The following is a 15,238-nucleotide window of genomic DNA, read 5'->3' on the forward strand; positions in this document are numbered from 1 at the left end:
CTCCTTGTGAAAAACAATCTGTTCTGGCTGGAGGACCTCTTCAAGCTCTTCAATCTCTGGCGGATCTTCTGTGACAGGCTCATCAGGATCTGGCCCCACATATTTCTGAAATAGACTTACATGAAAAGCATTGTGAATCTTCCAGTGACTAGGCAAAGCAAGCCTGTATGACACTTCATTGATCTTCTGAATCACCTTGAAGGGTCCATAATAGCGAGGAGAAAGCTTAGGATATGATCCTTCGCGTCCTGGCCTCTTCCGAAGCCTAGCCTTCTCAAATTTCAGCAAAACCCAATCACCTTCTTTGACTTCCATGTCCCTTCTATGCTTGTCAGCAGCCATTTTATGCTTATCCTGAGATCTTGCAATGGCTGTCCGCACCTGACCAAAGGATACATCCAAGTCACGAACATATTCATCAGCTGCAAAAATCTCATCCTTTGTACGAAGGATGGGTGGCAATACCACTTTGCCATAGATACTCAAAGGGAGCCTTTCCCGTGGAGGCATGGATTGTATTATTGTAGGCAAACTCAACAAGTGGAAGATACTTCTCCCATGCAGTCTTTTGATCTGCCACATAACACTTCAATAAATCCAACACGACTGAATTTGCAGCTTCACTTTGGCCATCCGTTTGGGGATGATAAGCTGATGAAAACTCAAGTTTAGTACCCATATTATCAAATAAAGCCCTCCAAAAGAGGCTTGTAGTCCTGGAATCTCTATCCCCAACAATGGATTTAGGCATACCATGATGCATGAAAATATTAGCAAGAAAAAGCTTTACCATACGATCAGCTTTAATGGTTTTCTTGACGGGCAAGAAATGAGCTTGCTTGTTAAACCTGTCCACAATGGTCCAAATAGCATCATTCCCATGCTGGGATCTAGGCAAATCCATAATAAAATCCATAGTAATACTTTCCCAAGATTGCGAGGGAATAGGCAATGGCTGAAGCAAACCTGGAGGTTTTTGCCTATCAAATTTCACCTTTTGGCAAGTAATACATGCACGTACATAAGCCTCAATGTCTTTACGCATGCTTGGCCAAAAGAAATATCTCTGAATCATGCGAGTAGTAGGCATAATACCTCTATGACCAGCATAAGGTGGAGCGTGACATTCGTCCATAACCTTTGGATGCAAATCCTTCACCACACATAGGCAATTATCCTTCATAAGATAACCCTCGTTGATAACATAAGAGGCATGTGAATGACCAGCCATCAAATCAGTCCATATATGGCAAAAATCAGCATCCAAATGATACAAATCTCGCATTGCAGATAAGTCTCCATGAGAGGCCACTGAGACTGCAGCTACATAAGGCCTCCTGGATAGTGCATCGGCCACCACATTTTTTTTTCCTGGAGTATGCACAATCTGAAAATGAAACATGGAAAGAAAGTTTGCCATTCTCATCTGCTTCTCTGAAAGCTTTGTCTGAGATAGAAAGTATCTCAAGCTTTGATGATCTGTCTTGACTACAAATTCAGCCGCAAGAAGATAATGTTTCCATATCTTTAAGGCGTGAATTACAGCCAAGAGCTCTTTCTCATAGATATTCATATGAAGCTCAGCATCATGCAAACGACGGCTCTCGTATGCAACTGCATGCCCTTCTTGATTTAGGACAGCTCCTATGCAATCACCACAAGCATCACATTCAACTACGAATGACTTGTGTAAGTCAAGAACAATCAAAACGGGTCCACATATAATAGCATGCTTGAGCTGCAAGAAAGCATCCTGTTCCTTTGAAGTCCATTTGAAAGCAGTTTTCTTCTTCGTGAGATCATGTAGAGGAGTGGCAATCATAGCAAAATGCCTTATGAAACGCCTATAATATGAACATAATCCCAGAAAACTACGTACTTGATGTATGTTTTGCAATTCGGGCCAATTCCGAATGGTCTCTATCTTTGCAAGATCCATTGTAACTCCATCTTTGGATACAATATAACCCAGATAATGAATTTCTGAAAGGAAGAACTTACTTTTCTTGGCATTAATGAAAAGTTTATGCTTCCACAACTCTTCGAACACTGTGACCAAATGAGTTCTGTGTTCCTACTCATTCTTGGAGAAAACCAAGATATCATCAAAGAATACTCTTGTAAATTTTCGATGGGGTCGGAATATCCTATCCATCATACGATTAAACGTAGCAGGAGCATTGGTGAGACCAAAAGGCATTACCAAAAATTCATATAATCCAAAGGCTGTCCTGAATGCAGTTTTATGGACATCTTGTGGCACCACTCGTATCTGGTGATAACCACTCTTCAGGTCAAGTCGGCTAAAGCAAGTCGAACCATCAAGCTTATCCAAAATATCATCAATACGCGAAATTGGGAATCTGCTCTTGATGGTAAGCTTGTTCAAAGCTCTATAATCCACGCACATGCGGAATGAACCGTCCTTCTTTTGAACAAGAAGTACAGGAGAGCAATAAGGTGAGGAACTGGACTGAACCAAACCTTTCTCTAAAAGCTCGTTTACCTGTTTCATGATTTCTTCTTGTTGTGCCGCACTCACTCGGTATGCGGGTTTGTTGGGTGGAGAACTACCTGGCACAAGATCTATGCGATGATCTTCGGGCCTTTGGGAAGGTAATTCACCTGGCAATGAGTCAGCAAAACAATCGTTGAATGCATGAAGAAAATTCAGCCTACCATTAGACATAGCATCCACATTTTGATGATTTGGCACAAGGCTATCACGCACAAAAACCAAGTACGCAGAAAGACTCTTTTTAATTGCTTTATTAATTTGGATGTGTGATACAAGTGGGATGGAATCCCTTCTTTGCTAGCATCAATAAAATGCATGCGGCCTTTATGCATAAAAGAAATCATATTGGACTTGTAGTCTTTGCGGGGCTCAAGCCTATGGTGCCACGGCTTGCCCAACAATACATCACATCCATTTAGTGGAGCAACTAGGAAATGTTCGTTATCAAGGTAGCCCTGGATATGTATGCGCAACCCTATCAATGGGGTAACCTGCACCTCTTTACCAATAAATGCAGCTTCGGCTTCAGTCTGAGGTCCCATATTCTCAACCTCAATACCCAATGCAACTGCCGTTTGCATAGAGATGAAGTTATTGGTTGCACAGTCATCAAACATGAATAAGGCGGACTGATCCTTGATTTGCCCCCAAGCCTTGCAAACCATTCGCTCTTTTGCATCATGACTTGTATTTCCTTGCACATCAGGAACTGCATGTACATTAGCCTTGGTCTACTTGTCCTCGTGCTTAGGTTTGCGGTCAGGGCGCTGTCTAAACATGTGCTCTTTGCTACCACAAGAAAAACATTTTCCATCCTTGGCATATTGCTCTCTTTGCTCTAGGGTTAAGCCGAATTTGTTCTTCCTTGGGCCCTGATCTTTAGATGTGTTATTTTCAGCTTTACCACCCTTGTAGGTCTCCCGGAAGTTCTTTTTAGGTGGTTGTCCACCCTTTGCAGATTTGGGACAGCCTTGTCTTTCCCCTTTGAACCTCCTTGATCCTGTTTAATCTTGAGCACCAATTGCTCTGTAGCAAGAGCAAAAGCTGTGAGCTGTTGCAAAGTATGTTTCGGGTGCAATTCAATGCCCGAACGATATGCTGGTTGCAGTCCAGAGCGAAACTTCCTTTTTCTTCATATGTTCCATTTCAGCCCTCATTGCATCAGGCTCTTGTTCAAGCATGACTGTCTTTCCTGGAGACAGTTGACCCTTTGATTCACTATCATTAACCCTTTCAAGGGACTTGTGCCTTCCTCGCAGAGCATTAGAGCCATGAGAAGCACTAGATGGACCCCTCGAATTTGGCACTTCCAAAGGGTTGCCTTGGCTGTCCATTGTGTTTAAGTGTGCTAAAAGCGGGGTGTCCAGTACACAGGTTCGTTTCCCCACAAGGAAGAGGAAAACAACCGTGCTCTGATACCAATGAAACCGATCCCGTCAAGTGGGAAGACTCCGTTGGACACCCACACGCGTAATAGCACAACTTTAAAACCACAATTTGAAATGGACAACTTAATACAACTTGAAATTGAAATGAAATGAAATGGAAAGATGGACACCAGCACTGGGGCCGGAACGGGCCGACCCCCCCTCTCAATATATGATATATTTATTGGGAGTATTTAACAGATACAATGCTCCATGGGTTCCAAGAACCAGATGATGTCCATGTACATATGAATACAGTATCAAACAAATATGCTCGAAGTAGATACTCGAAGCAAAACGACCACTAGCGTGGTCCAGTCTCTATAGTCCTGTGCTTTCACTGGACTCCGCAGAGAGCGCCTCACTGGTGTTCCGAGACCACGCACAAACAGGCGCTCTCGTACTAACGGCTGGCTCTCCGGATCTCAGCACCTTTGGACCGAGGTTCTCCAATAGAGCTTGGACTACCCGGCACCGAACGGGTGTTGCCGTGGAGAGAGTCCCTTATCAAATTTATAACAAAATACTTTACTTAAATCTGAAAATTCACTTACTTGTGGATGGTAGATGGAGGTCCAATACCCGAGGTATCGGTAGCTACTTGAGAGAGACACCAGATGTAATCTGTTGAAGAAGGAAGACACCGCCTATGAAAAGGAAGTGCAACCACCTGTTGTGTAGGACACAACCACCTTCTTGTGGAGGAGGAAGCATAGGAGGAGTTGCCTTTGGATAGATTGAACAGTCCACTGGAAATGGAGAAACAGCTGCCAGTTTGCAGAGTATAGCCGCCAGCCGCCTAGATGTAGGAACACAAGGATGGCCCACGCCTGCCTACAAGAGAACAAGGCATCGCAGCCTGAAGGTATGCAGCCGCCTTCGTGTGGAAGAAAGGGGCGCCTGGCTGAGTCACCTGGCTGCAGCCTGGGTGAGTATGCTCAGCCTGAGGAGTGGCGGCCAACTGGAGAAGAGCATGCCCAGCAGTTCAGGTGGTGGCAGCCGCCTTTGGATGCAAAGCACCACTTGTTGGAGATGTACACGCAGCCTGAGGTTAGAGAGAGAAGCACCTGCTTGCAAGGGGAAAAAGACGACTGGCTGCTGCCTGTATTGGCCGCCTGCAGAGGATCACGTAGCCTGCTGGGAAACAGGTGCAGCCGCCTGGGAGAGTATAGAAGTGCAGAGTAAACAGCCGCCTGAATTTGCTCAGCCGTCAGCAAGAGATGAAGCGCAGCACAACCAAGGGTGATGGAGGCGCACCAATCGTCCCTCCAAAGGTGGTCGTGGAGCTTTTTTTTTTATTAAGGATGGAAGAGGAGTAAACAAAATGTGCTGGCTGGCTCCCCACGCTTGCATGTGGGCGGCCAGCTCTTTGGGAGTGTGGGTAGGTGACCATGCACCCACCCCCACACTCACTTAAGTGGGGCTCCCCACCTTGGCCCAAGTGGGTGCCCAAAGGGGGTGCCCACTTTTAAGTGACTGTGAACAAATGACCTTATAAAACAAAGGTTAAAATATGAAATATTAAAACAACATGAGCAATATACTTACCACCTGTTCACATGCACCAAAACTCGTCAGAAGACAGAGCAGACTTCACGACTCGCCGGCAGGCGTCCCTGCTCAGTAAGTAACACGTCAAGCAAGCAAACACAAAAATACATGTCATGCGAAAACAGTTTCAAACATGCAAAACATGTGTGCATGTGCAAATAGTATCATGGACATATCTCCCGTTCATGGAACAAGTACAAAATATCTGTCGGCACAAAAATGGCACGACGTAAAACATAAAAACTTGGTCTTCCTATGGAGTGATAAGTCCCATAGGTAAGACACAGTTCCAGGCACGAGCCTGCCTATGGAGTGACAGTCCCATAGGTAAGACACGGCACAAATACTGGCTCTTCCATGATGGGTCGAACACAATCCAGGTCATACACGGGTGGCACCAGTCTGGCTCCCGTCCATACGACACCATCCTGCTAACACACGGGTGGCACCAGTCTGGCTCCCGTCCATGTCAGCAAAATACTGGCCTCTTCACATGAGACACCGGCCTGGCCTCAAGTGAACGAGACACAAAATCTGGAGATGGACCAAATGGTCGGCCAATTGGTGACAAAACATCGCTCATCTTCTCAATCACCTAAAAAGGCCCATAGTACCGCATACTCAATTTAGGATATAAGCTCTGTTTACCCTTCATTTTCCTGAGTCTAGCCTTCTCAAATCTCAAAAGCACCCAATCACCCAAATCAAAAACCAATGATCGACGGTGAAGGTTTGCTGCTTTCCTCTATTTCTCTTGAGTCCTTTGAAGAGCCACTTTGACTTTTTTGTAAGCCTCATCCATATTCTCCACGAAACGATCTGCCTCAAAGATCTTATCTTTTGTATGCAGGATCGAAGGTACTTTCTTCCCGCCTTCCACAATCTCGAAAGGTGCCTTACCTATCGAAGTGTGAATGGTGTTGTTGTAAGCAAACTCCACCACTTTTCCCACTGTTCCTTACGATCCGAAACATAACACTTCAAAAGATCCAATACAACTGAGTTGGCAATATCCGATTGCCCATCCGTTTGTGGATGAAAAGACGATGAGAACTTCAACGAAGTCTTCATGTTCTCGAACAATGCTCTCCTAAATAAACTCTTCATTCGAGGATCTCGATCACTAACAATAGATGTGGGCATCCCATGGTATTTGAAGATATTCGTCAAAAATATCCTCACTATTTGCTCTGCATTAATCTTCTTCCTAACTAGAATGAAATGAGCCTGCTTGCTGAAACGATCTATGATAGTCCAGATGCCATCATTCCCACTCTTTGTCCTAGGAAGGTCAAAGATAAAATCCATAGCAATACTCTCCCACGGTCTATCTGGAATAGGCAAAGGATGAAGTAACCCAGGTGTCTTTTGACGGTCATACTTCACCTTCTGACAAATGATACAATCACGAACAAAAGCATTAGCATCCCTGCGCATAGTAGGCCAATAAAAGAATGCCTCCAAAGCCTTCACTGTAGCCTCAATACCACGATGGCCTGCATAAGGCGAAGCATGGCATTCTGTCAAAACCTTCTTTCTCAGCTGAGATGTGACACAATTTGTCATGCATCATCAAGAATCCTTCCTTGAGAGAATAATGATCAACTCGCTCTCCTTCGGTAAAAATCCGCTCAAAATCTGAGTCATTAGCATACTGTTCTCGTTCTCGCATATCATCAAGTTCATGATAAAAGATAATGGAGACAGCGGCCACATGAGGTTTCCTAGGCAAGGCATCCGCTACCACATTCTTTTTGCCATCTACATGAACAATCTGAAAGAGAAACATGGACAACTTACATCATGAATAGTCTGTAAATCCGGCCAATTCTTTATCGCTTCAATTTTTGCTGGATCCATCCTGACGCCATCCTTAGACACTATGTGCCCAAGAAAGTGAATCTCCTGCATGAAGAATTCACTCTTCTTTCCATTGACAACCAACCTATGCTTTCTGAGTTCCTCAAAGACTTTGGTCAAATGCTCCCGATGCTCCTTCTCTGAGTGAGAAAACACAATCATATCATCAAAGAAAGTGCCCACAAAAGAACGATGGGGTCGAAAAATCCGATCCATCATCCTGTTAAAAGTCACTGGAGCATTCCTAAGACCAAAAGGCATGACCAAAAACTCATAAAGTCCAAAAGTTGTCCTGAAAGCTGTCTTGTGCACATCTTCTGGCCTGATGCGAATTTGATGATATCCACTCTTCAGATCAATGTGACTGAAGTAAGCTGCTCCCTATAATCAATCCAAAATATCATCGATTCGAGGTATAGGGAATCTGTTCTTGATGGTAATCTTATTCAATGCCCTGTAATCAATGCACATCCGCCAAGAACCATCTTTCTTTTGTACCAAAAGCACTAGTGAACAATAAAGTGAAGAGCTCAGCTGAATCAACCCTTGGTCCAACACATCACGCACTTGGCTCATAATCTCTTCTTGTTGGGCTGCACTCACCCTATAGGGTAGCTTATTCGATGGTGAACTTCCAGGAATCAAATCAATCCCATGATCCTCAAGCCTAGCAGGCGGCAATTCCCCTGGCAAAGCCTCTGAAAAACAATCTTGAAAACTTTTGAGAAAATCCAATCTTTTCTTATCCAGCTCAGATAGGTTAGAATCTATAATATCTTGATTCTCTTCAACAAACAATAAGTAAACAAAAAGATGTTTCTTTATTAGACGAGAAATGGCCGAGGCCGATACAACAAGAATGGATTCCCCTTTAAGCTTTACATCAAGAGTGTATTCCTTACTCTTATTAGTGAGGGAGATTTTCCTGTTGAAAGTATCTACTACTGCTTTAACCTTATGGCACCAAGGCATACCCAACAAAACATCACAACCCTCCAAAGGCATAATGAAGAAGTTATCCTCTCTGTCCGTGTAAGTCTGCACACTGAGACGCAGTTTCCCAATGATCGGTGTAACCTCAACCGAATGTCCATGACAAGCCAAAGTAGCCTCATGTAACACACCCATCTCCTCTGGTTTGATGCCCAACTTTGCTGCAAGCTCGGGGGTGATGAAGTTTGCACGAGCCCCAGGATCGAAAAAGATCAAAACCTCCTGATCTCGAAGTCTTCCCCATGCTCTGCATAACTCTGAAGATGCATCCCCTTGCTTCATCCCTATCAAGTCAGGTACTAGTCCAGCAGACGCTTTCTGTTTCTTTGATTTAGGCTCTTCCTGTGAATCATTTGCATTTTTAGGTGCTCTCTTCGGACACCTATAGTACCGATGCCCTGCTTCTCCACAGGAGAAACGTTTGTTGCCAGCTATAAGCTCTTTCCTTTCTTCATCTGTCCTTTGAGGTAAGGGCTGAAATTTTCTCTTCTTGGATTGCCCCTTCTCTCGTGGTTCAGTGTTTTTGGTCTCTTTCGATTCCTTTGATGCTTTCTTGGAGAAGAGACGTTGATCCTTGAATACTGACATCTGACCAGTCATGTACTAGTCCACAGACAGTTTCTGTTTCTTTGCTTTAGGCTCTTCCTCTGAATCATCTGCGTTTTTAGGTGCTCTCTTCGGACACCTATAGTACCGATGCCCTGCTTCTCCACAGGAGAAACATTTGTTGCCAGCTATAAGCTCTTTCCTTTCTTCATCTGTCCTTTGAGGTAAGGGCTGAAATTTTCTCTTCTTGGATTGCCCCTTCTCTCGTGGTTCAATGTTTTTGGTCTCTTTCGATTCCTTTGAAGCTTTCTTGGAGAAGAGACGTTGATCCTTGAATCCTGACATCTGACCAGTAAGCATGGCATATCCAATCTGAGCATTTTCTATCATTTGAGTCATATTAATGACCTTTGTTTTGATGCAATAATCTCGAAGCTCCTTGGGTAACCCACAACAGTAAGTCTCTATCTACTCAACCAGTGACACGGGCCTAAAGGATGTGACCGGTAGCAGAGCATCCCAAAATTTCTTGTTATATTCTTCCAGATTGTTACAATCTATGGAATCTAATCGATGCCAAGCTGTCATAACATTCACCTCAAAAGTCGGTGTCAACCATAAGGAAGAGAAGATTTGCTTGAACTCCACCCAAGTGCTAGGTGCTATTCCTTGATGAAGAAGTGTCAACCACCATTGAAGAGCATTACCCTTTAGGAAAGAAGCTGCCTTTCGTACCTTAGATGCCTCTGTGAAGTTACCACCAGAAAATGCCGCATCAAACTGTTGAATGAAGGTGAGAGCCTTCAAACGGTCCTTTGCACCACTAAAAGTATCAAACTTTACTGCAGCACCACCCTCTTTATAATCTTTTGGCTTCTCGCCTTGAACAAGATTATTATAGGGATGTGGTTTGAGAAAAGAATTGCCCACAGCATTAGATCCCATGCCCATCATACCACCTCCCATACCAGGCATACCAAAAGCACTTCCACCACCGCCACCATAAGTTCCATACATACCTCTTGGAATACCACAATACATACCTCCATGCATACCTGGTTGCATACCATAGCTCCCAGTCATGCCCATGTTGGGTACACCCGTCATGGAATGAAAGACAGAGCCTCCGCCAAAGTAACCACGATGAGAAGTATTGAAAGGGTTTCCATGGACAGGTGGGGAAAAAGAAGAAGAATCGGGGTATGGCTGAAAATTTGGGTGGATGGGAGCCGAATGTTGAGGCTTAGCTTTCTTCTCAGACCCCTTCCTCCGTGGTTTGGAATCAGCTTTGAAGTTTCGTGGAAAACGTGAGTCCTTCGCGAGTTCCATTGATTCCTCCATCAAACTCTGCATCTTTGCTTCATAGGTGGCATCATCATCTTCAAGCTCTGGCATAGCGGAAGGTATTTCTTGCTTGCTTTCCTCATCTTCATCGAAGTAGTAGTCGTCCTCTTCCGAAGATAAATCCTTCATCTCCGCGCACTAGTTCCAGCCATAGAATTAAATGTGTCGACCACAAGCTCGCCCTCTTGAAAAAGTTGACAATGAATCCCGGCAATGGAGCCTTGAAACCGGCCTTCAGCAACTTGACGGGCGGTGAACACACTTAATCACACTTTAATCACTTTAAGAACTCCGGAACAAGAAGCACCAGGCAATCCTTCAAGGATGGCAGACATGAGTGTGCACGAGATGTTCCAGACGATGATGCAAACCAGAACACCAAGTTGGAAGAGCAAAAGGCACAGATCTTGGCCCTCGAGGACAGAACCCGTATTCCAAACCCTTTTTCTCCGTCTCCCTAGTCCCAACTTTGCTCCCCCCACCTAAGCCCTCCTCCTTCCTTCCCTCTCCGCATTTTTATCCAAGCCACAGCTTCTGGCTCAACCCCTCTAAGAGGAGGTTCATACACAAACATACTCACTTCACTCATAAGAGTGGGTTCACACACATACACTTATGCACTATGTTGACCAAGTACACACACAACACACCTTCACACACACACACACACGCACTTAGATCAAGTACACACCGACCATAACAACCATAGAGATAAGGCCTTGCTTCCAACAAGAGCACCCTCTATGTTAGAAAGAAGAAAGAGCATTTGCTTGTCATCGTCTTGTATGTTGATTACATTCTACTCACAGGCCTGGATGTCGATCAGATTTCAGCCTTTAACGCTGAATTACAGGCTTCTTTTGAGATGTCAGATTTGGACCCGTTGCATTACTATTTGGGGATTATGTTGAAAAATTCAGAAGATAAAAACAAACTCCATATTCACTCCTCCTCACGTCAGGAAGGCTACCCATCGAGGTCCTTGGGTATTCAAGCTCCCACATGCACACCCTCACCAAGTTTGCCAAAGATTGCATGGAAGCCAGTTGCACAGTTCAAAAGACGGGTAAGCTCCAAAACTTAGGGGTCAAAAACAAACAATGGTTTGCTAAATGGCATGCCCCACACCTCCTTACTCCCTCAAATGATCCACTTGTCAATGAAGCATTTCTCAAGTGGCCACGTTTAACAATTTGGGAATCCGCAAAAATAGATCCAAGTACCACTGCTACACTTTGCACATAAGCCCCCACAACCAAAAAAAGGGAAGAAGGGGGAAGGGGGGGACAGCTTCTATATCAATACCAAAGTAGAGACCAACATAAAATTAGTAGGACATACACATTGGATTCAATCTTCAACTGCGCACACTTTGAAAAACACTTACTCAGACATTCCCTCGTATACTGTTCCGAACGAGCCACTACCCAGCATCTCCAATTTTCTCCAAGACTGAATGCTTATAATGTTAGCACTATGTTCTGGAGTTACAGGAGTCGTGTTCCCTCCAAGTTCCCTTGTTGGAGAAAGGGTATACTCTTCGGCAGAAACTCCATGCTGTTGCACTGCCTGAGATACAAAGACAAGTTCTTCTCTAGAGTTCTCTTCTAAGACAGAAGCTTGATCACCTTCTGAATCGCTTTGAGAGGTGTCGTCGCTATCACTTGGCATGGTCTGGTTGTTGCCATCATTTCTATGTTCATCTGGCCCAAAACTAGCCAGCAGTTCATGAGTTGAGAGCAGACGAAGAGGTAATTTCCTACAAATTGGAGGTGGAGGGAGTAAAGTTCGTCGTTTCACTTCTATTGTTGTGCGGGGTATCTGCTCTGTATCTCTTGAAACCCTGCAAGAATGAATGTCCACCACTTTTGGGATCACGGTTTTATCAAAATATAAAAAAGGTGCGTGTATTTCCTTAGCATCCTTTCTGCTATGGTATAGAATTGGCACCAATATGCACCTCTAAACCCAGCTATCCAATCACCCGGCAACGGACAGGATTCCTTCCACGCTGTGTTCACAGCTTGTGGAGTCACTGTTCGGGAGCGAATTGCTATGAGTCGGATGTATTTTCAAAATGATCATCCTGTTTCGAGAAGTCGCTACCTTCTGCACGCATGCATAGCTCCCTTCTGCTGGTGAAAAATGCAACCCTTCCCCATCTACTTTCTCCTGTTGTGGATCCCTCTTACATGTGAAAAATGCATGCATTATCCGAGTAAAATGCATACCTTTCTCTGTCATGACCTGCCCCATCATCGTCTTCTTGTCGCACCACAAAAGGGCCTACGTTGCCACCATGGCGGAGGAGCGGCACCTGGTCTTTTGACATGTCAACGGGTCCGAAAAATATTTTCTCCCCTGCAAGATTGCTGGTGTCCAAAGAGAAAGAGTCGCCAGAGGAAGAAGAAATCGAATTGGAAATTAAATTGAGGCTGCGGCTGCGCACCTCCTGCAGAGAGGGGCTGCTGAGCTCCCCGCTTCCTCCTCTGCCGTCGAAAAAACTGCCCTCGTCCAGTGACTTGGAGCGAGCATTGTGGTCTAGAGTGAAGCGGTCGAGGGAGCCAGACCTTGCCTTCCCGGCTTCCCAGGCTGCCGGCGATATGCATCGGCGCCACCGGAGATCCCCAAGTGTACACAAATCCTATCGATCTCGCTCTCACTGTCAAAACCGATAACTCGGAAGCTCTTGGAAGAGTCTATGTCGAGAGCTCTGAAGTGGGCAGGCGAGCGGGGAGGGCTCGTAATCGAAGATCTTCCTGGCGTTGCGCCTCTCGAGTTTGGGTTTCCGAGGCGACGATTGTTTGGACAAGGAAGCCATTGTCGGCATGAATGTCGTGAAGCTTCAATTGGCACCGTAATCGCATGTGGATGACCATGAATTCTTCTCTCTCTCTCTCTCTCTCTCTCTCTCTCTCTCCGTGTGTGTGTCTCGCGCGCGCTGAATCACAGAAGAGGTGATCGAGAGCACGGTCTGTGTAGCGTGCACAGAAGAGAGAGGAGGTGATCGCGATCGCGATCGCGGTCAAAGGCTTCTTTCTCCTCCGTGTGTGCACAAACACCCCTCTATTGGTTTAATTTGGTATTTGTAGGTATATATATATATGAGAAAAAACATTTTGGTGCCATATATTTAGATTTATATATGTTTTTTTAGTACATTTGTTAGTTATAAGCTCGCTTGAGAGACTCCCAAGTTTTGCTAACCACCATGGTCAACATGAATCAATCTCTACCATTCAATTTTTGACATTTTTTTCTTGTTTTTGCACACAACACACCAAGTCATTTCGTGTCTTGAAGCTAAATGTGGATGGCTAGTCTCTCTAGGAGATCACTGCCTTAACAATGTCTTATACGCTTTGGGCTCTTCTATGTGTCATGGCTTTTGACACTGGGTTCTATTTTGACCAAAGATTCTGGTCTTCTTTCCATGGAAGGGATACCTGTAAAGTTATCATCAAAATCTGTTGCATCTAGGTAACACTCCACCAGCATTATGTGCCTTCTGGCATATAATACATCATGCAATTGTTTGCTTCTCAATCTCTCATGAAGAATAATGAAATCAGCTTGGTTTGGCTCAATTTTTCCTCAACAGTTGTTGTTCAAGTTCTTGAGAGAGTTGATACAATCTCTCGCAAACTCTTGCTTAGCTACTAGAATTGATAATTGAGCTATGCTATTGAGCTGTGCTTAACACCAGTCTTTGATGAGAAGCCCAGCTCGAGATCCTCCCATGGTCCCTTTTTGTGAATCTTCTAGCATTTGAAACCACAACAATGCATTACATTCTAATGTCAATCCAAAGACATTAATCTTAGTTCTAGGATCGGTTTTTACCCTCTCAACCGTGCAGATTTATCTAAACATGGCTAGTCTAATCCTTGGATGACCGTGCTCATATTTGTCTCTTATTTCTCTTGGTGGTTTGACCATAGCTTCTAGCACTCTTCTTGTTTTGTCAGGAATACAAGCTCATTCTCTAAGTTCTATGAGCTCAATTGTTACTTTTGGAGGCATCGAAGCTACGCATCTTGGTTCAACACTGGGAGGTACTGGTGCATAGTATGGTTTTGTATACTGGTACTCCAGCTAATGATTCTAGTAAGGTTTCTAGGAGCACATTTAGGGTATCCCACTACTAGTATCCCATTAACTACTGGTCGGCTCATAGCTCTCCATTCATGATTATGTAGTCTCTTGGTCTTCCCAAGCTTCTTGAGTTGGTATTCTAATCTTTAAGGGACTAATTACCCTTGTTCTCTAGAGAGGTGTTGCCTCTCTTCAGATCGTACTATTTTTCCTCGTCCTTTCTTTCTTGATTGGGTCTAACAACAAGGAAGGAACCCGAAAAATGGCATCCTATTTATGACTATATAATGAGGATTCTTGCTCCTCTGTTGGACTACCTCTTCTTGATGTAATTTCCTCTTAAGAGGTCCTCGCTTCCCTTCCTCCCATTTTCCCTTGGTGGGCACGTAGAGGTTGATTGGAAACAACAAAATTGTGCAACATGAATACCCTGATAAGAAGCTCAATCTACATCATCTTTGCTGGCAGCTTGGCCCTAGGGCTAATCTGTTGACACATATGGCGCACATGACGCCAGGTTGTATCTGCCAGCTCATATTGGATAGGTGGAGTACATGTGTACGGTGAATAAGCGGGACATGTAGTGCATCGCTACCCCGCACCGTCAGTTGTAGTGTGTGTGTATAGTGCCACGTATATAAGGCACACTTAGTCATTTTCAAAAATAGTACATTGAGAGTAATAGAGTTCCGAGCCTAAGAAGCTTCCTTCCTCCACCATATCTCCATCCGTGTGTATGCGTATGATACCTGTCACACTCTTGACATGGTATCAAAGCCCATTAGGAGCCGAGTTGGGCTATGTGAGTCTGTCTTGCAGCAGGAAACCCTAATGCTCAGAGGAAGTGAGCAGATCTGAATATCAGATATAGAAGCACAACGGAAGGAGAAACCGTCGGGCAAGA

General features: G+C 44.5%; 2 protein-coding genes across 2 annotated transcripts in view; both read right to left on the bottom strand.

Annotated features, from left to right (window-relative positions):
• Positions 1 to 13,287, bottom strand: part of LOC147611894 (uncharacterized) — a 52,433-nt gene extending 39,146 nt beyond the window's left edge. Inside the window, exons 1-2 of the mRNA XM_086783763.1 lie at positions 12,471 to 13,287; positions 11,627 to 12,082 (exon numbers count right to left, since the gene is read on the bottom strand). Coding sequence (XP_086639889.1) covers positions 11,627 to 12,082; positions 12,471 to 12,571 — 557 coding nt within the window. The 5' untranslated portion in view covers positions 12,572 to 13,287. The remainder of the gene's footprint in view (positions 1 to 11,626; positions 12,083 to 12,470) is intronic.
• LOC147611895 (uncharacterized) lies at positions 8,987 to 10,392 on the bottom strand. Its single transcript, XM_086784222.1, has one exon. The coding sequence runs from the start codon at positions 10,366 to 10,368 to the stop codon at positions 9,364 to 9,366; it is 1,005 nt and encodes a 334-aa protein (XP_086640348.1). The 5' UTR covers positions 10,369 to 10,392; the 3' UTR covers positions 8,987 to 9,363.
• Positions 13,288 to 15,238: the final 1,951 nt, after the last annotated feature.

Source organism: Cibotium barometz, chromosome 46 (assembly GCF_041138505.1).
Source record: "Cibotium barometz isolate CiBa-2024 chromosome 46, ASM4113850v1, whole genome shotgun sequence".
In the NCBI taxonomy this organism is placed as follows: domain Eukaryota; kingdom Viridiplantae; phylum Streptophyta; class Polypodiopsida; order Cyatheales; family Cibotiaceae; genus Cibotium; species Cibotium barometz.